At 38.3% G+C, this 25,462-nt stretch overlaps 1 protein-coding gene across 1 annotated transcript in view; it reads left to right on the forward strand.

The window, feature by feature from the left end:
• LOC310910152 (uncharacterized protein) overlaps positions 1 to 25,462 on the forward strand; it is a gene marked incomplete at both ends in the record, with an annotated part of 59,053 nt that overhangs the window by 12,906 nt on the left and 20,685 nt on the right. The window contains 18 exons of the mRNA XM_083862609.1: positions 4,905 to 4,947; positions 5,399 to 5,462; positions 6,838 to 6,980; positions 7,141 to 7,230; positions 7,956 to 7,993; positions 9,579 to 9,714; positions 11,589 to 11,725; positions 12,882 to 13,104; positions 14,033 to 14,147; positions 14,945 to 15,082; positions 15,357 to 15,464; positions 16,280 to 16,471; positions 16,926 to 17,095; positions 18,105 to 18,291; positions 19,159 to 19,366; positions 21,615 to 21,744; positions 21,851 to 21,928; positions 23,803 to 23,875. Of these exons, the coding sequence (XP_083718735.1) occupies positions 4,905 to 4,947; positions 5,399 to 5,462; positions 6,838 to 6,980; positions 7,141 to 7,230; positions 7,956 to 7,993; positions 9,579 to 9,714; positions 11,589 to 11,725; positions 12,882 to 13,104; positions 14,033 to 14,147; positions 14,945 to 15,082; positions 15,357 to 15,464; positions 16,280 to 16,471; positions 16,926 to 17,095; positions 18,105 to 18,291; positions 19,159 to 19,366; positions 21,615 to 21,744; positions 21,851 to 21,928; positions 23,803 to 23,875 (2,273 nt within the window). The remainder of the gene's footprint in view (positions 1 to 4,904; positions 4,948 to 5,398; positions 5,463 to 6,837; positions 6,981 to 7,140; positions 7,231 to 7,955; positions 7,994 to 9,578; positions 9,715 to 11,588; positions 11,726 to 12,881; positions 13,105 to 14,032; positions 14,148 to 14,944; positions 15,083 to 15,356; positions 15,465 to 16,279; positions 16,472 to 16,925; positions 17,096 to 18,104; positions 18,292 to 19,158; positions 19,367 to 21,614; positions 21,745 to 21,850; positions 21,929 to 23,802; positions 23,876 to 25,462) is intronic.

The following is a 25,462-nucleotide window of genomic DNA, read 5'->3' on the forward strand; positions in this document are numbered from 1 at the left end:
CTTCTATCTGACTTTCCAGCCAATTGTCTTTTCCTGGAGTTGTATTCAGTAAAGTCATAAATGGGACAATTTCTGCAAGTGATGCCTGAGTAGGAATTCTGGTTGGAAGATGATGGAACTGTACTGATAAAAAGGATCCTTTGCAGTCTCAAGGGAGAGGTTTTAAAAAGCATGACAGTTGTAGCTCAGTTTCTCCAGCAAGAAGGCATCTGATCTACTATTTTTCATTCATAGTATGGTTCCTGAGTGACCAATGTAATAGTTGTGGCCTGAAGAACTCCACATGCAAAGGCAAGAAGGTGCTGCATTATATGTGAGGGAATGTCCCTGTGAGCTCACAAGTAGGATTGAGAAAATGGGCTTCCTGGTGGAAGGCAGATAGACTTTTCTCCTACTATCCCTCATTCACATTTCTTGTATTTGTGTGTGGTCAGTGCTGTTCTGCCCATCAGCTGAGTCTGGAATAAAGATCTAAGCACATCTGGTTTGATTAAATATTGTGGTCTTGGTAGGATATTGAGATGGTGTTTTTTTCCCTCACTTTGGAATGTGTGATGTCAGGAGTAATTAATGAAAGGATTTGTCCACTAAAATCAGACAATGGATTGCACAGATAAACTAGAGAGCCTTTCGAAGGTCTGAACAACTGAAGTGAAGTAGTTGAGGTGGGTCACCAGAAAGATATGGACCCACACCAACATCTTCTGTGTTGAACAAGCTCAGCAGGTTTTGCCAAGAGTTTTTGTCAGTGCTGGATGGGAGAAGTGTTGACAGAGATTAGAGATAATTTTCAGAAGGAGAGAGCTCTCTGATAACAAGGAGCACAACTAAGGATGTGGGATAGTTTCTAGAAATCCTGTATTGTGATGGGAACAATGAGAACATACTTTTGGGGGGTAAAATGGCAGTTTATTTCTGAAATTAATAATAATTCCCACCAGCAATTTTTCCTGACACTCTTTATCTACAGCTTTTAATTTCTTCCTCATCTTCATTCTAGATTTTACTAATTGTAAGATTTATTACATTAGCTTGTTCTTTCTTTCCAGCATTTCAGATGAATAATACCACACATGAAGTGTAATCCCAGGCCCAGAATGTTGCCTGGGTTGCACTTATAATAGTGGCTTTGCCACTGCAAAGGTTGTGTTTTGTGTTACTTTCACTAAAAAGAACATTATAAAAATTACTTCACGTTACATTGGAGGGCTGTATGAAATTTGTTCCTACATCCATTCCTGTTATATTTTATTTAAAATGGAAGAAAAGCTTCATTTTGGTAGTAGCTTTCCACAACAGCAAGATGAATACCCTCCCTAGTTTTGCCCCACCCTTACACCACTGCTGCAGTACCAGCAAATGCTCCCCTCTCTGCTGCAGAGTGGCAGGCACTGGGGGCCTGATGTTTGATCCTAACAACACAGAGAGGAAGGCATGCTCCTTCCTCCAAGTGCCTTTTCGCCAGCAACCAAGCCAAGGGATTGCAAATGCCTGCCCAATGTTTTCTGGGCCCATAACACGAGCCCAGCTGGCGTGAGAGCTGCTGCACTTGGGCAGCAGTGACAGAAAAGGTAAGGCCGTTGTACACAGGTTGCTGGTCCATGTGCTTTAGTGCTTTGTGTGTTGTTTTCTGGTGACTATCAGTGGTAACCTGGGCTTTCTCCTGTGTCTCCACTGCAGGGTCCAGCATCAGAATGAGCCCATCCGTGTGGCCACAGGGACAGGGTCCCGCTGGAGCAGGTGGCTGCGCTCGCTCAACATCCCCCTGCCCTCCGACTTCTACTGAAGCCCACACCGAACACTGAGGGGCCACAGAGAGGCTTCTGGTGAACTGCAAGGTGATTTGAATTTTCAAGGAAATGCCTAAGAGGCCCAGGGTATTTGCTGTACTTGCTGATCTTCTTTTTGGCCTCTTTTTTTCTTTCAGATGTCTGAAGCTGAGGAAGTGCATCTCTAACAACTCTTAAAAGAATGAAGGACCACTCTCACACAACCTTTCATCTCTTCTCCCTCTCCTTTTTTTCCCAAATGTGAAAGCCTATGTTTAAAACAAAGCCCCAATTAACACAAATAAATGTAAATAGGTGTACAAAAAGCTGTATAAAAGTTAAATATTAATTATTGAAACATGGAAAAAAGCAGTATTTTTAGAAAATAAAAGTCTTTTTTTCTTTCTGTAGTTCTACTGTGTTATTTTTAGAAATCCTCATCATGTGAAGGGGGAACCAGCAGATCATGCCAGCCATTTGGCTTGGTCACTGCTGAGAAACCCCCAGGCTGAGTCTCCATCAACTGGAGGACAAATGTACTGTTTGTCTTGTATTATGTATTTATGTGGAGGAGCACTGAAGGCAAAAGTTTTAAGTTAAGAAAGAACCTTTGAGGTGAATGCAGCTTTCAGTAGTACCATCCCCCATGCTTCTCTTGGGTTGTCAGAAAGTTCAGAAGAGTAGCCTGCATTATTATGGAAGCTACTAAAGGAAGAGAAAGCTGGATATGACATGAAAGAATTAAAATTTTTTAGATAGGTATCAAAAAAATCCAGATTCTCTGGTGAAATGGAGCACAGTATCTTGTTCTAAATGAGAACTATAAGAATCTGTGTGACTTTAAGTTCCTATTCAAAATTGCTCATTTTATTATAAATTAGGCATAATCCAAACGGGAGAAGGCAGAAGTTTGATATATGGCTGGGAAATAATCCCTGGGTTCATAGAGTCCACTGCAGCCTTAGGCATTCCTTCAACAGGCTTTTAGTGAGGGAGGATTCCCAGAATCTCTGTTTTTGTCTTTCCCTGCTACAGGCCATAATATGCTCCCAAGTCTCCTAGTGAAACTGAGGTCTGCAATAAAAAAAGCCCACAAATCACAAACTGTGATGGAGAAGAGAACAGGATGAGATCTAACACCAGGTTGGTTGTCAGAGAAATTACTAGCTAATCCCAACTAGTGGAAGTTATTCAGTGCTCTGAAGGTAGGCAAAATATTCAAAGTTACTTGCCAACCTGAGCTCTTCTGCACTCAGCTCAGCTGTGTTTCTAGTCACAGCTGATTTCCTAAGATTCAGAAAAAGATGAGTACCCTTGCTCTTCTTAAAACAAAGATATGGACCACCAGGTTAAAAAGTTAAAAAAATTAAAGCATCTGTCTTATGCTGTGACTAGCAGAAGCCTTGAAATTTGGGATATAAAAGTTAAGAGAGCAGTCTGGGGAGTAAGTGAAGACTGAGAGCAGCTTAGTTCCCTTACAGGGGTGGCAGCAGAGGTGACAACCCAATAGAGATATCTCAGCCCTTGGTCCTTCATGACTGATGTGTCCTGGTTTTTCCCAGGAGCCTTCCAGGCTCTGCTCTGTTCTGTACAACTATGCAGGTTCTCCCACCCTGTTTAAAGGTCATGCCTTGCACCTTCTAACTTTCAGCCTAACTTTATACTTTGCTGGTACCAGCAACTCAAATAATACCACATTTTACTGAAGAGAGATCTCCATGAAGAGATATCTTTATCTGTCTTTGCACTTTCATTTCACCAGGCTATGCAGGCTGAGGTCTTCTAATATCTACTATGCTGTTTCTTGCTTTCCTTAATTGTTTAATGAAGTATTTGAAGGTGGTGACACTGTATGTCATGTAATGTTACAACTATTTGACTACAAAATAATAATTAAGTACCAAAATTTGCATCTGAAACAAAACTGGAGTGGTGCTTACACCCATTTACCTGTATGGAGATGGAAACACTGGGTATATTTTTACCAATTCCTGACCAATGTTCTTTGAACTCTTTAGAAATACATTTAAAAAAAATACAAAATGTATAAGTTTATAACTGGGGTTTTTTGACCAGAGATGTTTGCTTGAGTTTTGCTCTTGATACTTTCTTATAATGGAAAGTTTTTCCTGGATGTTCTGCAGTGCATTTAGCCAGTTCTTATTTTTCTCTTAAAGGAAACCATTGACTTGGAGATTCAAACTGTCTGAGCTTTGCAATTTTGAGTGAATGCTATCATGTGTGTTAATACTGAAATCTAACTGTTGTGGTATATTTTCATTTTAGGTAGATAAAAACAAAGTAATTAATTTAATTTTAGAGGAATTGTGTTGTTTGGTTTCAGCTGAGATAAATTACATGTGTAATCTCTGGCTTGCAAAGTCTGAATAAACATACTCTCTGCAGCAGGTTGGGGAGTCAGTGCTCAATCCTTGTAAAGTTACATATGTGTGTATTCCCTTTGGAGTAATCTGAGTTCTTGAGACATTATATGAATTTACATCTGTAATTTAATGAAATGGTAAATTATAAGATATCCTTAATGAGACACTGTCTGGTTTTTTGATGGAAAAATATTTTAGAGTATAGAAATTGTTGGCTGCAGTATATGAATTCAGCCCTGTCCCTAGATGTGGAAACATATCTATACATACAGTGATCTATTACAATCTCATGTGTGATTTGTAGATCACTTAATATAGGTAAGTACAATTTCTCCTGCCATTAGGGTAATTTTTTATGTGTTGTGGAAAGCTAGGCAGTTGTATTAGTTTTTGAAGTACAAAAATCTGGGTAAAACTGTGTGATGCTCAAAAGAATCAAGATGGATTTAACAGCTGCAGCTGTTCTCAAAATCAGTATGTCCCATACCAGTATTCATTGCATGGTTTACTAAAGCAAATGTATAAGACCACAGAAGTAGAAATCCAGATTCATATTCTATCATGAGTGGGTGGAAAAAATTGCAACTCTTCTCATAATCTAATCCTAAGTTTTAAAGTATTTTTGAGTGAGAATGTTAGTCAGAAATGTCAAAGGTCATGTAACAACTAATGTGTTAACTGTAGACTTAAATATTTGTCTGAGTTTTCCCACCCATGACATTTACCTTCCTTTTTTTTTTTTTTTTTTCAGTTTGGACTATCCTGATGGCATTATTACAAATGGAGTACTAGTGGTAAAATATATATTTATTATGATCTTTCTTGTGTCTGAATAACGAGAGTTCATGTTTCTAACAAGGGAAATTTTGAGCTGTGTCCCAAACCCAGTACTGCCACTGACTTTCTTCTGTAAACTATAGCCTCAGAACTATCAGGACTTAATAGAAGAAGTATTACAATGCTCATAAAAATAGTCCTATATTTTAATACATTCATTGTTTTGAATCAGGCTGATCTTTGCTTAACTGTCTCTCAAGTTCAAGCAGTTCATGAGTTGTTCCTCTTTATTTCAGTTTTGGAAAGAAATAGCATGCCACTATTGCCCTCGTGTTATCTGAAGATTTAGTAATAGATAATAATTGCCTTGCTCATTGATCAGCCAGAGGGGTTGGTTGGGAACAGTATGAATCACTTGCAATGACATTTACGCTTCTCTCAATCATCATTCATCCTCTCTTGCTGCAGGCACGTCAGGTTTCCTGTTTGGAGGTTAAAGTGGATACAGGGAAGCTGAAGCAGCAATCCACAAGTGAGGTTATTGCTTCATTAGCCTATTGTTCTTGTGTTGTTGTTCCGTCATTAAAACAGATGTTGAAAAAAATTAATAATCAGTTGTGCACATTGATCTCTCTGTGTCACATAATACTTAGTTTTGCCATGCCCCACCTTGCAGAAAGATTGTATCTGTCAAAATTCAAGTTTGTCAAGTATTTAGTTATAAGGCAAATCTTAAACTAATGCAAAAATAGAGCCACATATACTAGAATGAGAAACTTGGAAAAATTAGATTAGTTCTCTTTGTTTATTGTTTTTTCAAAACTAGTTTTTCTAAGTGGAATCTTTTAAAATTGTCTTATAACTAATATGTAGAAATCTGATGCCATATGTTTGATTTGGGCTTTAATAGGTACAAAGTTTGTGCATATTTAGGGTTCTGAAGGAGACTATTTTTTGGTTCCTTAATAAAAATAATAAACCTGAGTTTAAATGCAAAGTTCTATCAAAGGGGTCTTCACAAATTGCAGGAAAGCCTTCTGCTACCACAGAATCACTGAAACAGTACTTTGTCTATAAAATATAGCTCTAATGAATACAGCTCTAACAAACAACAAATTCTTACTAGTTTTTAACTTAATTTAAATGAGCAGTAGCTTGTAATGCAGTAGCAGTAATGCTGCTCCTGGGGCAAATCTCAAAAACTCATGACTGTTCTGTGTTAATTCATGAATGGAAAATTTACTTCTGCGAAGAAAATGGTAGCAATGACTGAGTTGCATTATAGGAAGTTTCAGACTGAGACGTAACATGGGGGGGAAAGGTTAGTGACCTAAAATTATGTGTCTCTTGGCCCTGATCTTGCAGGAGAACAGCATACGATCTCTCTGTAAACATAAAGGTTTTTCTGTACAAGAAACACAGCCTTCAGGTTGTTTCAGTTTTGGTGACATGAGGGCACATGCCAAGTAGTCTGATTGAGTTTTGGGTTTATAGAATTATTGGACTGTTAGTCTTAATATTATAAAATGTGAACTATGAACCAGAACAGACTGACATCAAATAAATGACTTTTACGCTACATGAATAATCCAAAATGCCTTTAAGTTGACACTCCTTTAAATCCAAATCTTGGATTAATTTATTCATGGAAAGCATCTAACAAATAGCAAGCTATAGTATTTTAAAAATCTGTGAATTCTGTTGATTATTGATTATCTGTATAGATTCACCAAGATATTTTAGATCAGTTTTCAGTCTGTTTTGGACACCCAAAGTCTACCTAGCCATTGTGGTGTGAGAAAAATTCAACAAAAAATGTGGAGAATAGGGGCTAACTAATGTTTTATTAGTTGTGTGTGTTTGATTATAATAGTTAAAATTCTCCTGTTCCTTTCCTCTCTGCTTAGACCCAGAGCTTACATTTACAGTGAAAGGATCACATGAAGGAAGCCAGAAGATTTTTCTGGACTCTGGCCCCAGCCTTCATATAATCGTATTTCACTGCATCGTAAATGACCAGACAAGACTGGATATCATGTTACCAGAAGAGGTAAGTTCTCTTTCTGTCTGTTGTTATTAATTAACCCAAATGAAATTAGAACAAGAAATTAATAGAACCAGTAAACTGAACTAGCCTTCTTAGTGGAGAAGTTTTAGAGGTGATAAACCTTTCATGTGTTCATATTCAATTGCTTTCTACAAATTTTCAGCTGACTGATGGAAATGAAACAGAGAAATCTGGGGTCCTGTCTTTCCCCCTGAATTCACTCCCTTTGCAGAAAGAAATAATACTAGAAGAGGTGAGTGATGTGAACCTTTTGAAATATGTATTTTAAAATGTGGTTAATATTAATTAAATGGCTCTAAATGAAGTTAACAAGTAAACAATATCACTATATAAAATTGCACAGATATTCATTAGAAATGTTAGAAAAGTTAAGGTTGCCATATTCACTTTTAAGGAAGAATGCATTAATGATTTTAACAATACAGAAGTCATTGCAAACCTGCATCCCACAACTAGAATTAAGTGGTTTTAAGGAACGAAAAATGACTATCAAATGCACATCCTTTCAAAACCACGTGGGTTTTTTTTTGATATTGGGGTAAATCTGGCTAAAGAACTGAAAAAAAGATGCATCCACATTATGAGCCTAATTCAGATTTTAGTTTGTCTAAATATTGATATTGGAGGTGCTATTGTGTGTATTTTTAAAATAAAATTATTTTAATAAGTAACTTGTCTCATTCTTGTTGCCCTTTCTAAGTGTGCAGACTGGAAAGTGGTGTAAACAGGCAAGCTTGTGGCATGCTACCTGCCCAAACACACAGACTTATTAGAAAAGAGAAAATTTGATTGCATGGCAGGGAGTGAGGCTTTGATTAATTGTATAAAAATAATGCCCTTAGCCATATGATTTATTATTTGAGAATCACCTATCTTAGTCTGAGCATTGCTCATGCTTGAAGGAAAGAAATGTTTTAAAATTTGGTAGTAATTAGCTTTACCTTTCTCATTTTCCAGGATAATTCATTTCACTTGTGCTTGACAGCGAGAAAATGGTAAGATAGGCCCTTTTTGTCCTGTCATCCAGGACTACTGTAAACTAGTTATGCAGGCTTTTTCTGTGATAGGTGTAGAGGTGAACACATACTGCGTGAGTGCTCTCTGTTGTGCTTACGTGGTGCCTGAGGTAAGTGCAAGTCTGCAGCAGTTACAGGATTGTGCAGTTCCATATGAGTCTGTGAGCCTTCATTCAGAGTAAATTAGTCTGCTTTATGCCTATTGTTCTCACACATGAAAAAAGCTGTACTGTTCATATATTATTTTATTTACCATTTAAACCAATAGTCAGATCTGCACAGTGACTTAAATAAACTCTATCAGACTTTAACTTTGCAAAATCACCAAAGCAAACATAGAGTAGTTTGGCTTCTGCCTGTTCTGCTTCACCAGGCAGAATGGGAGCTGAGACCCACCAGCTGCACCACTGCCAACCAACTTGCAGGGACAGAATTGCACCAGTGATAGGTAAAATTGAAGACAATGACATTTTATAGTACAGCTGAAAATTTCCTATGGTTCACTGTTGAGTGTTAAAGCAAGGTGGATTTTCACAGCATGAGATAACTTTGTGTAAATGGAGAGCTACCTGTACAACCTCAGCCCATAACAAAGTATATTGACCTGTAAATTTAACAGAAACAAAGCAAGAAAAACGTTAATCTACTGCTGAAATAGTTGATGTTTTTGTAAGGTAAATATTTTGACCTTATTCTGTTTTTAAAATTACACTATGTGATAGATCAAATTTGCTGGAGAACAGAGGTTAGTACATTAATCCTTGAAACATTAGTATTTGTGAAATATCAGCAAAAATTATTTTCAGGACAGAGTGTGCAGCCACCAGAGGGTGATGTGACCCAGAAGATTTGCTCAAAATTTAGTGTTCTTCTCAGTAATAATGGTATTTATGTTGCTGAAGGCACATAAGATTAGCTGCCATTTGATTGAGTTTGCACTTTTTTCTGAATTTTCTTTTGCGTCTGCTTCATGTTTCTCAAGGGACAAAATTCTATATTTCTGCACATGTGAAAAAAGAAAGCAATGGATATTATTGTACATTTGCAGAATGTAGCTTATCTATGAATATGTTGAAGACACAGGTGAAAGGCTGGATTTCCCAAGACAAAGGTTGAACAGGGGGTGCTGCTTTCTCTGCAGTTCAAGCTTCATCACATAACTCATCAGAACCCTCACTTTAAAGGCTGGTAGTGGATTGTCAAAAACTGAGAACAAGTGATGTCATCACTTGAATTTTCCAGCCTGTCATAGTGATAAACAGGACTCAACAGAGAAAAAAATACTTCCGAAATTACTCCCTTTGGTGATCTTTCCCTGACTTGTATGTCTTGTCTTTTTGTCCATGTTCACAAGAGATCTAAAGGACCTGGGAAACTCCTCTTCACCCTCACTGCTGTTTCTTGCTGGCAGTAGAAATGCTTGTTTTTCTTCTTTCCCTTATCTATATGCTGACTTGGAAATAACTTGTTTTACAGATGATTTACTTTTTTATTGCCTGCCCTGCAGATCTTGAAATCAGCTATAAATTCTGTGTGCATTTATTTGTCCCATTGTCTGTTCCAGCTCAGGAGACCTGGATGTGCGCTTGGGGTTTAGCCTGTGCATGGAAGAGCAGGACTTCCTGAGGAAAAGGAAGAAATATGTTGCTGCTGCTCTGAAAAAGATTCTTAATTTGGAGGAGGATCTGAAAGAGCATGAGGCAAGCCAATACAGTCCCTGGTAGCAACGGCTCTTGGGGGATCAGGGCCTGGCTCACAAATTCAAATAAATGAAATCCCAGCTTAGTCCTGCTGGTGTGGGCCAGGCCTGGTCACCAAGGGCAAGGCAAGAGCAAGAGAAGCAGTGGCCTGTTAATGTAGCAGAGTGGGGGAAGGCAGGATAGTGTCTTTATAAACCCAAAAATTTCTTAGAAACTCCTCAAACAGTCCATTCCTGTTTATTCTGGGTATTGCTCATGGGTCCCAGGAGGAAAATTTGTAGTGGGCAGACACAGAACAGGTGGGGGATGCTGTTTGCTAAACTGAAGGCCTTAACACAGAGACAAGGTGGTGACCATGACACACATGTAAAGAGTTTTGAGAGGAAGAAACAAAAATTTTCACAAAGACATCTGAATAAAAATTCTTGGAGTGGTTTCTGCAGCAAAGTAGGTGTATTATTGGGAAAAATGAGAGAGAGAGAATAAACCATCAATCTGGCAAAGAAGAGTGGATCTTACTCAGTGACTTCATCACTGAGTTGTAGATGAAATAGTTGATTGTAAGTTTAGCTCTATCTAGACCCTATTCCTGCCTGTGTAATTGAGTCATAAGTTCTGCAACTGCTGATGCCTAACTGGGTTGCTGACAATCAGAAAAGTAGAAGCATACCAACAGCAAGAATACTCTTCAGCTGACAGTTAAAAAGGAGTGCTGTGGAAGTATGATTCAGAAATATAGTTTGGATTTCAGAGCAGAGAACAATACAGGAAACAAAGTTTTCAACAAAGCTGGAAAGAACATTTTTAACCATTTTTACACAGCTATTTGAGAATTTCCTCACACATAGAAAACTGTTTTCTAAAAAGGTCTGATTACTTTGGCTCTCCTATTCATGTCTTTAACTTCAGAAATACGGGACAATATCCCCTCTACCTTATTAACTTATTTACTTTTGAACTGAAAAAAATCATTAGAGTTTTAACTTACAATAAAGTAGGTTAGAAAATGTAAATATAGGAATATAATTTTTGGAGTTTATTCTGACTTTAGTTATGATTATGAGATTTTCCTCATTATTGTTTTATAAAATTTCCTAGATTTAAGATCTTAAAGAGTTTAGGGTAGGAAGAACATCTATTTTCTGGGTTTTTTGTGCTTTTATTTTTTTCATAGAGCAGGAGAATTATTTTCGTCATGCTCTATTCATTGACTTTAGAACACAGATTCCTTTATGAAATTAGAAGCTACTACTTGAAAAAAGTAGACGTTTTCCGTGGGGTGTGTACGCATCCACACTCTGGATGCTAACGGAAGCAAAGGGTGTAGTAGATCAGGAAAAGATAAGGAGAAGAATAGTCTGTCTCTTTAATTACACTTGGATCATGAAGTGGGAAACCCTATCAATTAGTGTTCTTCAGGACACAAAGTAATTAATGGGCTGGGGCCAGGAAGGCTTTGGCTATTGTGTGGTCTGGCTGATTACAGCGTTCTGTGCGTTCCTCTGTGACCCTGGTCATTGTTAGAGGCAGAATCACAGATTCCTAATCTGCTCCGGTGGTAAATCCTGTATTTTCTATGACGGCTTCTAATAATACACTTTGAGAAAAATTCCAGGGTGATGACATTGATTTCCAGTTGCATGTTAAGTAAACAGCTTCCCACCCTGTCTGAGCGGGTAAGACATAAGCCTTCCTCCTTGCAGCTGTCAGGTGGTGCCAGACAAGCCTTCTGCAGCAATCACATCCTTCTCATGCCAAGTAGCATCCCTGCTTGTATCAATGCCTGCAGCCTGTTATCTGCTTTCCTCAGTGAGGGCTGTTTGTGTCTAATACATGCATGGCTTTTGCTCCTTCTGCCTTGCTGTGTCCAACAGGTGCCAGTGGTGGCCATTACGACAACCGGGGGAGGAACAAGGTCGCTCACAGCGATGTATGGCAGCCTGCTGGGCCTCCAGAAACTCAACCTGCTGGACTGCATTTCCTACATCGGGGGTTTATCGGGTACCACATGGTGAGAATGATCCAAACAAGGTTTATGTGTTCTCTGCTCAGCACTGTTCACTCTGTACAGCACCATTAGCTTATATGGCACTTAGCAAAGCAAAAGCATTTCTATTCTCCCCACAATCTACTCTCTGTCCACCTGGAGCAAAGAAACAAAACATACTGAGTAAGAGATCAATCACCACACTCATCAACTGCTTTTGTCACCACACTGACTCAGTCTATGCCTGATACCTTCATTTAAATGCTGTATTCCCTTTTCATGTTTTATCAATTATACCTTAGACTAAATGTAATGAATTTGTGTTTAGACTGGAAATTGAAGAGAGATGGGAAGAAGAATTTATGCCTGCCATTTGCTGGTTATTCTCACTTCCATTTTGGATTTACAGTGCATCTTCTTCTGGTAAAAGATGTATTTGGGGCTAGAGGAATTAGTATTGTCACAGAAAGTACAAAAAAAGGTATCAAGTTACTGAACTTGGAGAGACTGCAGATATGGTGGCTTGTTGTGAAGTACTCTCTTCTCCCAGTGGGCATAGAGCAGATGATGTCATACTTAAAATAACTGAAGTATTTAATCAAGTAGGTTCTAGGTGTCCCCACTCCTCTACACCTGTTTGGAAGTGGAGAATTTTTTTTCACTGAGTTGAGTGTCACTTTATGTAAGTCCAGATTTCAATGGTAGGTTTTTCTTTTAACTTCTCTGAACATACCTGTCTGTGTTATGATTTCTAGGAGACAAGTAAGAATGGTCATACAAGGACATGCCCAAAACCACCCAGTTTTCTTGTTGGCACAAGCAATTAGCAGATATATGGGAACAAATGCAGGACCAGAGCAGAATAGTAGTGGCTGCTCCCTAGAATACTACCCACCTTCCAAGAAAGGGATTTGATGAATACTTGTGGAACCTTTGAATTTAATAGCCTTGGGTCTTGGTTTCTTTTCTCCCTTGAATTTCAAGATAATTTTTGAGCCCATTTTACCACATGCAAACCAGAAAAGCTTGGAGGTTTTGTTTGCTCCTGAAATGAGAGTGTTTTAAGCGTGTTTACTTTTAAGTTGTGAACCCTGTAAGAATTAAGAAACAGGCAAACTGTTTCTGATAGCAAACCACAGCCTTACTCCTCTTCCATTGCTTTCTACTAACACTTCTTCAGGACCATGGCAAACTTATATGAAGATGCTAATTGGTCACAAAAATATCTGGAGGATGCAATCAAGGAAGCTCGCAAGCAAGTAACCAAATCCAAGATCTGCTGTTTTTCTTTGGATTGTCTGAAGTACTATTATAATGACCTGATGGAGAGGACTAAAGAAGGACATAACACTTCTTTCATAGACCTTTGGGGTCTTGTAATTGAATCCATGCTACATGATAAGGTATTACTCCTCCCTTCCTCATAACTGCTGAGCTTCTGTAGCTACAGTGGAGAAGAAAATAAATTCTGGGATGCCATTCAGTACTACTAATGCAAATAATTAGTTTAGCAGTTGATTAAATATTATATATTCAGATCCATTATTAAAACACTGCTCTAGATTTAAAGACAAGTTGACCTTGAACTGAAGGAACCATGTCATACCAGTTTAAGGTGTTCTTTCTCCTTACAGAAAGAAGTACCCTGAGAGAAAACATTTTGAATTGTAAATGAATCATTTTGGACATAAAATATTCTGACTAGAAGAGGCACTGAAAAGTTTGAAATAATTTGCTGCTTTAGTATAAATGAAGATATGCATTTATAGTGTGACCTAGGTATAGACTGCATATGGAGATGATTCACACAGTGAGAAAGACCATTTTCTACATATGATACCAAGTTTTAAGAAATCTTGTTGATTTAAAAATAGTGTATATTAAGCAGTTTCCTCCTGGTTTAAGTTTATACGAGGAAGTTTTAAATTGTCATGTGCAATAGAATATATTTTTGAATATGCATATATTTGCAGAATACCTTAAAATATGATCAATTCTTTGCTGAGACCCAGCCAAGGAAAGAACTTTACCTTTCACTTAGCTGCATGATTTTTCCTGGAACTGTTGTTTTGTTTTTTTTCTTGCTGAATCTACAGTCAGCTTCTCTGCATATCTCAGAATCTGAGAACCCAAATAGGGTGTAGCTGCTTCTTATGGGCTACTTGCCAAGTTTGGAATATCCCATGGCAGATATTTTGGAACAATCCAGTTACCTGGGAATTGAAAGGACAACTTGGATAAGGCTGGATACAGCTGATAATTCACATTATATTATTTGAAATGCAAGTTGTTTTTCACCTTATTCCATTAATGCTTTTTCATCAAAACCAGAAAGATGAGCACAGGCTCTCGGACCAACGGCAGGCGGTGGATAATGGCCAGAACCCACTGCCCATCTATGTGGCCATCAACCTCAAGTCCAACTATAGTGCCCAGGCATTCAGAGGTAATGGTTATGATTTAGATTTCTTAACAAATTTATAATTTGGGTGGTCTAAACTAAGATGATATGGATATAATCAGCTTTATTAATACAATAGTCTTTTCATTCTAATTGCAAATAACCCCCCAATGAGTCATTACATTTTCAGATAATAGTGCCTAAAAGAAACAACAACAAAAAAAAAAACCCACAAAAATTTAAAAAAACCCCAAACATGTTGAGAATTTGAGTTCTTTATTTTGCTAAAAGTGGAAACATAGTTATACCACAGAAGATGTCAGTTGCAGTTTATCCTGTCACAAAAACTTCTAATAAAACAAATTCATATAATGGTTCTATATGGTCTTATTTTGAACAATTAAAGAAAAAACTTTGAATTTTTGGGTCAAAGGTCAGGAAAGACACTATTTCCTCTACTATTAATTTTCACAATATTTGTTTAACATGACACCAAGTGAATGCTAGGCTCTCTGTCACTAGAGCCCTAAAGGAAGTAAGTTATGCATAAGCAACACACACTTTGGAGTAAGATTAACTCTATTAAGGGAATGCCTGTGGGTTCATTCAGACCAGGGCTTTTTTGCTGGAGGTTGCTGTATCACAGCCTGGGACTGCCCTGCCACATTGTGGAAGGACCTCATGGCAACAGTACTGCCAGCCATATAGATAAAGCCATGGCTGGTGAATGGCATGCTATGAACTAGCCAGTGTCTTTCTCATTGTTTGCTTCCTGGAACTCTTCTGTTTACTATTATCTAACATGTTATTGCTTTTTCATGGTCTGGCTGCTGTTGCCATAGAGTGGCTGGAGTTCACTCCTTATGAAGTTGGCCTGCTCAAATATGGAGCATCTATTCGTGCAGAACACTTTGGAAGTCAATTCTTTATGGGAAAGATGATAAAGAAGCTCCCAGAGACTCGGATCTGCTACATGCAAGGTGACTATTGCCTTGGGGAAAGGTGGTCTACTGGAGAGACAGCTGGTATGGGTGAGCACATGGTCTGTGGTGGACAGCACTGGAAGGGCACTGGCAGACAGGTTGAGCAGGTGTGAGTTTACGTTAGCAAGGACATATTTACAAAGTATGCCCCCAAAGGTATCCATACAGACAGAAAGGAAGTATCCAATAGAAAGAGCTGAAGGTATGTATCAATTAAGATTCTTCTGAGGCCACTCCATCAATCAGCTTCTATTCCTCTTTCATGTTACAGGCATGTGGAGTAGTATATTTTCCATAGATGTGATGTATGTCTGGAATTTGGCTGCTGATTCAGAAGATTTCTGGTGCAGATGGACCAGAGACAGAGTGAAAGATATTGGTGAGATTTAAAATTTTTTTGCACCACTGGTATATATTGCTTATGTTCTGTGAAGATGTCTAATGCATAAAGAAATGCTGTCAAAGTCAGAGAGTAAAAGATGAGGAAAGAAAAGCAGAAATGTCAACTAAGAATTTTTTTACGCCTGATTTAAAACTAAGTTTCACTTCTTTGTTAAAAAAAGCTGTGAAAAGCTTTGTAAAAGCTGTATACCTTTCATACAGACACAAAACCAGTCTCCATCAGGCATGTTAAAGTCATGTTGTATCAAAACCAGATCTTCAGATTGTTAAATTAGAGTATGGTCCTCCTCAGCCACTAATAACATGGATAGAGAAAATGGCTCTTGCAGAGGACTATTTTCTCCACTGAACTGCCCATGGAGAAAGCTTGCTCTTGCTGTTAATTGCACAGGGAACCTGTAGTGTCTGGTCTCCTAACTTAGTTGGTGTTGCCACTGCGTGACACTGACATGCATTCTGAAAGTATCCTATTGACAGATCTTCTGTATATTTTAGGACTGCTCTCTCCACCACATGCTGGAGTAGAGGTGGGCATCATTTGAGGAAGCTTAGAGTCGAAGGGAGTGCTTACTGCCTGGCAGCCTGCTGCCTGCAGGTAGCTTGGTAATTTAATTCACTGTCTAATGCTGAATTTTAATTGGTGGCATAGACCTTAAAGACTTATAGTTATGTTTGCTTTACTTTTGGAGTGGGGGATGGCGATACCTGTTGTTATTAGTCACTCGTTTTTAAAAATATGGATTATTTAAGAAAATTATCCTAAACTTTAAAGTTCTTCTTTCCATCTTGCAGCAGAAGAACCCTTTCTGTCTGAGAATCCCTATGAAGTAGACACGTGTCTATTCACTCCCTCGAGTGTCCTCTCCTCTACTCTGCGAGATGTCTTAACAGGACGTCCAACCATTGCACAGTATCCCAATTTTATCAGAGGCTTCCAGCTGCATAACAAGTACCTGGAGAGTGAAGGATTTTCTACCTGGAAAGGCACAGTAAACCAGCATGGTTTTCAGTAATATTCTAGGAAGGTTTAGGTTGTGGAATTCACTTAGGATTTCTAACAAAGAGGAAGAGATGAGACTGACTTCTGAAATGCCACTTTTCCCTTTACAAACGGAAAACATAATATCTGGAATTGAATAGCATTTCAGTTTTGGTGGGAGGTGTTAAAGGGTGAAATTGTATCTGGTTGTCTGGGGATTGTGTTCCTGTGGATAAAGTGAGCTCAGCCTAAGGCATCAGGAGAGCTCTCCCCTCTAGGGCTAAAGCAGCCTGCAGTGCCCGGGAAGGGGGAGGAGAAAACAGTGGCATGTCACTTACTCCTGTAAAATAAGTACAGCAAGAGTGAGGGCAGAATTCTCTATTCTTTATTCTTTGCCTTCCTTCAGAGGAGAAATCAAATCTTATGTTTTGTTGTAATGAGGAAATAATTATGTTTCAGACACAGTGATAGACTCCCTCCCAAATAAACTGATGGAAACAGCAGACAGTGAGCTCTCCCTGGTTGATACTGGCTTTTTCATTAATACCAGCTACCCACCACTTTTGAGATCAAAGAGGGAGGTTGATGTCATCCTCCATTTGAACTACAGTGGAGGGTCCCAAACACTGGTAAGAAAAGCCATGGTATCTGAGATCTTCTTCCTTTGTGATCTTTCAGTCTCTAGCATTCATCAAGTCAACCACCTAATGTTTCAGTACTGGAATGAGAATTAGATTACTATTATCTAATTTATTATTTAGATTGTTAGGCAATTTATTTCTCAGTAACTAAGAAGAATTTTAGAAGACAATGATAGATATAGGCATTTTAAAAACATCAAAGTCTTCTCTGCAGTGGATCCAAGAGTTTTGAAGAACTGATGGACTACATTCTGGATTATATTATTAACTGGTCAAATGTTCTGAAACTCTGCTACTGATTTTGGTTATACTTGTAATGAACAAATTATAAAGGCAATGGAAAGTCCTGACAATATTTTAACAGACTAAATGAGAAAACCTGTGGCCTTTATATCTCACCAGTCTCAGAGAAACTAAGTGGCTAATGCCAGATTGATTAATAATTAAAAATAATATAATTAGTGTTATATAATGATTATAATAAAAATAAACATAGGTTTATAGTAAATATAGACGGCAAAGTTTTTTTATGAGGTCATAAGACGTGTTGATAAGTTTATTTGTTAATAGGGAGTCATTATCAAGCAACACAAATTATGGAGAGGATGGAAAGATTGGGAAAGTGGTAAATAATGAAGAAGTCAAGACAATGATGCAGATGTGTTCCTTCTCCATTCTTGCAGTTTCTTTGCCTTCCCCTTCTGAATGGGAGAATTCTTTCAATAGAATTATAAACTTGGACTTGTGGTTTTGGATTAATTTTCAAGTTCAGAGAAAGTGACTGTTTTCTTGTTTTGCCTAAAGCAATGTGGAAAATATGATAAACTGCAATGTCTAGTGTGTTTATGATTGTTTCCATCTGAAATTTAGTGTCTTGCCAGAGGAAGATTCAAAACTTAGAATATTCCTCTTAGCTGCTGGAGTTTAAAATATACAGATCTCTGGATCAGTTTGGATTGTTTGTAATAATTTTATATATCTTTTTTCATTCATCCAGCCTCTGGATCAGATTGCAAAGTACTTCTCAGAGCAAGAAATTCCATTTCCCAAAATTGAGATAAGTGAGGAAGACAGGGAAAACTTGAAAGAGTGCTATGTGTTTGAAGAGGCTGACAGTCCACGAGCTCCAACAGTGCTTTTTTTTCCCCTAGTAAATGACACCTTCAAGAAATACAAAGCTCCTGGTGAGTCATCTGTGATAGCAATTGAAATAAAAAGTTTTCCATGTAAATTATTTCCATTTCGTATCTAATGTCTCACTGTCATCTCTGACCTTTCCAATGCCAGCATGAGTCTCATCACTGACAAAAATAACTGGTCTGTGTCAGTATGTCTGAATTATGTGAACTCCAGGATCTTTCTTAAAGCACTTGAGATGAATATAGACACTTATTTCATTGGAACTACCAGGGATAGTATTAAGGCAAAAATTACAGTATATATACATCATGAGGGGTAGGTTCTTTACCCAAGTTGTTTTACTCTACAGACATGGAGTTGTCATGCACTGCTGCTTGCAAACAAAGATGGGGAAAAACCTTTTGCTGGTTTTGATGTGAAGCCTATTTGTTCACACATTTAAAAGTAATCTCCCAGCCTGAGGCCCAAGTAGACAGAGATCTTTGATTTTAATTGAATGATTTCCTTTGTCTGAGTGCAATAATTTCTCCTGAACTTTCAGTGAGATGGCTATTATTTTATATGGTACAAGAGTATCTGGTTTGGTTTTTTTTTGCTTGTGCTTTTCTAGTTTGGTTAAAAAAGACTATGTTGTCCTAGTAGTGGTCTAGCATTGCTGCTGCTAACGTTGTTCCAACTTCAACCTGTTAGAGTGATGTAAATGTCAAATGATGTAAAATCATATTTGGTCAGAGGCTTGATCCAGATGCTGAAGAATACAGTGCTACTAGCACAGTACTTTTACTTGCCTCTGGCAAATTATATATTTCCTTCCCTGTCTCTCTTGTCTACCTATAATTATGTAAATACTGATAGGAGCCACATACTACAATAAAACCTTATTGGTGCATCTCCCTGGTTTGTCTCCTTAGGTGTGGAAAGGAGTCCTGAAGAGATGGCTGAAGGCAAAGTTGATGTCTCCAGCATCCTCTCCCCATTTACTACAAGAGAAGTGTGTTTCAGTGAAGAAAATTTTGACAAACTGGTGAAACTGACTGATTACAATGTCCTGAACAATGAGAAGTTGATTATTCAGGCCTTGCGCTTGGCTGTGGCACGGAGGAAGCAGCGGAATTTTTAGCCACCACACACTATCTTTGGTCTTTCGTGTGGTATTTCTTGGGTTGTCTATGGTTTGGTGAGGTCAAGATGTTTGATTCTTCTCAGTGACACTTGCAGTGGAAATCACATCATCCTAAGGACATTCTGGACTCCACCCTATTTACATGGCTCTTCAGACAGATTGGAATTTACCAGTGGTTTAATCCAAAACAAACTTCAAAGCAGCATTTTTTTTTTTAGTTTTGTTACCAAGTTACTTTACTAATTGTTATATATATTCAATCTAAATTATTATAATGTTGTGGAAGATAATACTGAATTACGTGGCACATTAAAATTTGTATCAAAATAGTATTTATGTGGTGTGTTTTCTGTGTGGCAGAACATCAATCCCTTGAACTGGAATTTCTTTGGTAAATAACTAATCCATTTTGCTGGTCTTGCTTATTATTGCAGTTTATTGTCTCTGACTTGATTGTCTGTCCAATATGACATTTTTATTTAACTGTCTTCACAAGTCTTTGAAAGTAAGTTTCTGAAGTTAGTATTAGTGTTGTTAAAATTTATACAGTTTTCACCATCAATAAAAAATGACCACTGAATTAGATAATCTTTTTATCAGGAGATTAAACATGTGCTCTCTGAGCTGCTGTTCCCAGAACCACTGATATTCAGCCTAAGTAGTAGATGTGTTGCCCAACACTCCTTTACTTTTCTCTTGGAGTTTCTGCTGACTATCCTGTGTCACTCTCTTTACCTGCCTTTACTGTTCCTGAAGGATGACCTTGTGATTTCTCCCACTGTTTCATAAGATGAGAAGTAGCTGCGAGCTGTTTGCACAGAATAGGGCAATGCAAGAGACCCTTTGGGATCCTTTCCAGGCATACCTTTCACACCTGTTCTATGCTTATGGGTCTTTGCAGAGATTGTTCTGACATACTGGTTACTGTTCTGACATACTCGTTATCAAAAATCCTAGAGGTCTTCTGGGGGACAGTAGTTGCCAAAGACTCCTCTCACAGCCTTCCAATAGGCAGATCACAAGCTCAGTCCTTCACAACATCAGCCTTGTACTGTGGAGCTCTGATTCATGAAGAGATTAGTCACATGAGCTCAGAAAATGTTTTGGATTTTCTTCCTTTTGTTAATAAAAGACTCTCACTGTTGTGAGGAAATTCAGATTGTCACCAGGCAGAGCTAGTGTTGAGATGAGGATAGTCTTTGACTATCATCAGAAGTGACAATTTTTTTTTGTATGGAATGAAGTTCTAGGTAATGGATAGTAGAAAAGGATTGCTTGATTTTTTTCTAAAAAATAACCAGTGTATGGGGCATCTAAGAGCAATTTGGGTGGAGAAGGAGGAGGAGTGGGCAATGTTTTTCATTTGTGAGCACTTCATTGTGAGCACTTCATTGTCATTGAAGTTACCTAATTCAATGGGTTCTCAATTCATTGTAAAGTGAAATGAGATTATTTTGAAGTTAATCTGTTAATTTTTATAATAGCAAGGATGATTTTAAAGACAAAACCAAAACCCAAACTCCTTTCTTTTTTTTTACTTCTTGTGTACTAATTTTGTGTACTCCCTCAATGAGGCAGAGACTGCCTCATGTGTAGTGTAGTGTGCAGTGAAGTCTTAAAATGTGAAGACATGAAGAGTATGCGAGAATGTGAGGGGTAATTAATATTGATTTCAACATTAATTTCATCCACCCAAATATATCCTCTCAGAGGTTGCTCACTGAAGCATTTTAATTTAGATGGACAAAGTAAGAAAATTTTTGAGAAAGTGACTTTTTAAAGCATTTTCTTTACAGGGGAAGCTCTCACAGATTCAACAGGGGACTTGGGAATTGTTTCATGCAACATTTGTCAGTGCAGTATCTGTTTGGCTGAAAGACAATATACTGCCTGAATAGAGCAAAATGGGAGGTGAGATGGGGATGGCAAAATTTCTTTCAAATGTGTCTTTAAGCAAAGGACATGGACTCCCAAAAACAAATGAGAGCTATAAAAAAAAGCTTTTGTATGTATGCACATTGGTCTGTTTGGATGCCCTTGGCCAAAGAAGTGCTGGGCAGCCAGGTGGTCCCTGGATGCTGCCAGTCACCTCCCCACAAGAGACTGCAGTTTGACAGCTCACCTGTGGGCAAGAGCATTGTCACCTCCTCAAAAAGTGATGAGGATGCTTAAAAGTGTAAAACACTTGTACAGTGCCTATAATCTTGAAGGGAAGATCACTTTTCAGTCTTCATTTCCCTCTAGTTATAAGTGGACCGACCATCCTCCTGCAGTGCCAGAGGTGCTCTGGTGCAGGTGTGCAGCTCGTGCTCAGCTCCTGGACAGAGAGGAGGAGGAGGAAGAGGAAGAGGAGGAGGAGCTGGGGATTGCCCAAGTGGTGGTGGCGGGGTGAGGCTGCGCTGAGTCAGGCACTCACACACCTGCCTGCCGGCTCCTGGCCGCTTAAAGCGCAAGGAGCTGCCTGCCTGAGACTCCTCCAGACACATCCACTACCACGTTTCACACCTGGCTCAGACGGGGAGAATACCACGATGGGGCTGTTCTACAGCAAGAGCCAGGTAAGAAAAGGAAAGAGGAGTCTCTGCAATGAGCTCAGCAGGCTGTCCTTGGGGGCAGAGGACCTGCTGTAGGAGGGGATGTTTCACCTCTTGTATCTTCAGCTCTGAGAATTATCCTGAGCACCAAGGCTGTTTGTAAAGCAGGGTTTCTTTCTGACTGGGTTTTGTGATTACTTTGTATTTTGGCCTTTGGGAAAGCAAAAACTTTATTGATGTAGTAATTTACTATTTTGAAAATTTCCAGCTAATTAACAAAAATACCTTTTTGCTTCCACCCAATGGGGCTAGGCAAAACAACACACTGAGGAAAAATAAAGAATTATCACTAATGTCAATGAATGCATAGGAAAAGTAAGGAAACTAATGTTATGTGAGATGTTACATATAGCTCTCAAAACCTGAGGCAGTTTTGGGGCCTGGGGGAATGAATGGTAATGTATTGTTATGTACTGACCTATGTATTTATTGCAGTGATACTCCCTGCTCTGTAGGTAGTGTGCATGAACTGTCTCTTACATGTGTTTGTTGCACCACTACTCAGTTTTGCTCTTTCCTTTTGGCTTTTGGTGTGGTTTTGTTGGAGGTTTTTTGGGGTTGGTTTTTCTGTCATTGGTGGGGTTTTGTTGTAGTTGTTTCGTCGGGGTTTTTTTGGTTGGTTGGTTTGGGTTTTTTTGTAATTTAGAGCATTTAGTGTGCATTTTTTCCTCTTTTTATTCCTTTAAAAAGGATGATTATCTAGAGAAAAAAGTACCTCAATTTCAGCTCCTACATATTAAATATCACATTTGTCTGATCCTTGCTTAAGATGAGAGGATGACAAAATCAAATCAGTTTGCTCACGGATTTGTTAAATGTCTTTTGGTAACCACTTTTAGGTTTAGGTAATTTCCCAAAATCATAAAAAAGCTTGGGTTGGAAGGAACCTTAAAAATCATCTAGCTCCAACCCCATCCCCAGGGATAGGGATATCACCCACTATCCCAGATTGCTCAAGGCCCCATCCAACCTGGCTTTGAACACTTCTAGGATGGGGCATCCACAACTCCTCTGGGCAATGTGTTCTAGTGCCTCAGCACCCTCTGAGTAAAAACTTTCTAATATCTGATCTAAACCTCTTCTTTTGCAGTTTAAAACCATTCCCTCTCATCCTATAACTAGCTGTGTAAAAAGTCACTCTCCCTCTTGTTTATAAGCCCTCTTTAAGTACTGGAAAGTTTCAAATATTTCTTTTGATACATTTCTGAGAGTTTTGCTTAAAGGAAGACTGAGTGAGCTGAATTATCCACTGAGAAGTAATTACAGTGTTGTGCCTTTCACTCAGTCTTCCTGAGAAGTTTGGATTAGGTCTCTGAAAGGCCCTTTCCAGGTCCTCATTTTTCAAAAGCCAGCGCTGCTCTATATCAGACATAAAAATGTAATTATGTAGCTACAAATCAACTGATGAGCAGCATCATTACACCATGATAGCGTTACTAATTCCTGCCCTGCCAGATTGTTTGCTGTTTGTTGTGAAATATAATGGATATATATGACATCCTGTGAATTTTCTCAGACTAAGATGTGTGTCAGCTGTATTAATAACACAGCAAGGTTCTCTGTCACACCTTTCTATGAGATTGGGTTGGAAGAGTCAGATACCTGAAGGTTACCACAGATGTCCTCAGAGTGGAAAATGGAGGATGTCAGAGGTCTGGTCTGCAGTCACACCTGGCTACAAACCATCTGGGAAGAAGTCAATGCACAAGGAGGAACCTCAGTTTAGAAATGTTTTTGTTGGTTGGAACTGAAACATTTAATTCAATTCTATATCTGACTATGCTTCTCTTCTTCCTTTTTGCATTCTCATCCCATGTATTTTGTGTGCTGTTCAACAGACAGAACCGTCTCCATGCAACTTGCTCACCGTAAAAATCATACAGATGAAAAATGCCAGGAAAGCAGATTTGTGTGAGTATCTTTGCTAGACCCCTAGCATCCTCATGCTTGTAAAACTACTCTGGATATATCAAGTGTCACTACGCACTTGTCACAATGCACTGCAGACTATATTTAAAAGGAGAGAGATAGAAGACGTGTGCTCCTGGTATGCTGAAGATGAGGTAACACAAAAGACATTGTTTTTCCTTATATCTTTGTCAATATAACACTGAAGACAGCCACCAGTTGTAATGCAGAACATATATGCGCAGATTGCATATAATATTTCACATCTGAATCTGCAAATAAATGTTCTTTTATTCACAGGAAAGACTGCAATAAGGATTTTCTTATCATGGTTCCCTCTTACTGTAATGTCCTGTGTAACACTGGGCCTATCAAAGAATATTCGATGTGAGCTCAGGACTGCACACTTGGCACCTCTTATGGATTATCAAATTTCATTCGGCAATAGGCATGGCTCACAATTAGCTTTTTCTATTCTTAAATACTTTTACAAACTGCCCAGGAATAATAGTTATGCAAATATTTATTAATAGTCCATAAATATCTGAACTACAAAACATTACAAAAAATGGCTTGAATGACAACCACCTCCTCCTATCTGAGAAGATGGCTGATTGTCTTGCATATGTTAATTTATACACATAGAAAGGTCTGAATGCAGAAAGTTTCTATATGAGCAGGACCAAGCTAAAATTGTTTACTTAAAAAGATCCAGGACAAGATATTTTTGTGCCTTTCCGACATTATTTGCTTCAAGTTCTGCAACAGTTTGTCTAGAGACCAAAGGTTTATGAAGAAGAATTTCTCACTCTGATTTTTAGTAAAAGCAGTAAGATGCTTTGTTGTTGATGAATGTATGGAGAAGAAGAATCCATATGAACCTTCTCACTGGACTACTTCTACAGCATGGAAAGCATATTTGAAGCTCGTTTGCAGTCTGGAGAGAAATATCTTCCTACAGCTAAAGCCTATTTGAATGTACAAACATGCACACTGAACTGAAAAAAAGAAGTGTGGAAAAATTGCAACCCTTAGATATCTTGCTAGATAATGATATTTTATTAAAACATCTGCATGACAATGAGATTAGCAAACTTCCTCTGGACCTTTTTCTCATCTAGATCAATGCTTTTCATTTTCACCTGTAACTATCTTTTTTCTGAATGGAGTTTATTATGTTTTGATGCTGTCCTATTCAATACTAGAAAGTTTCTAGGGCACAGGACAGGTAGTGAAATGCTCAGCTCTTTCTGCTTCCTGGCCCAAGCCATGTCCCACCAGCCCATAGAGCTTTCTAAAGGAGCAGTTTGTATGACAGAGGTGATTTTGGAGGGGAAAAATTTTTGCACAAAAAACCCAGGATAAACACTTGCAAAAGGTGATTGCTTTACTTGTTGTGGACATTCATCATGTAGGAAAAGAAAATCATACAAGTCAGGGAGCACTGCCTTGCTTGTGTTTAAATGTTCAATCTAGTTTTGACTGACAGTTGCTTTTTTCCAGTAACATTTAATTTTACTGAGTGTAAAGTTTGTCAGCTGTATTTATCAGACAGGTGGGATTTTTTTAACTGTTTGAGGACATATTTTT

This window comes from Zosterops lateralis (genome assembly GCF_965231275.1).
Source record: "Zosterops lateralis genome assembly, chromosome: 6".
Taxonomy (NCBI): domain Eukaryota; kingdom Metazoa; phylum Chordata; class Aves; order Passeriformes; family Zosteropidae; genus Zosterops; species Zosterops lateralis.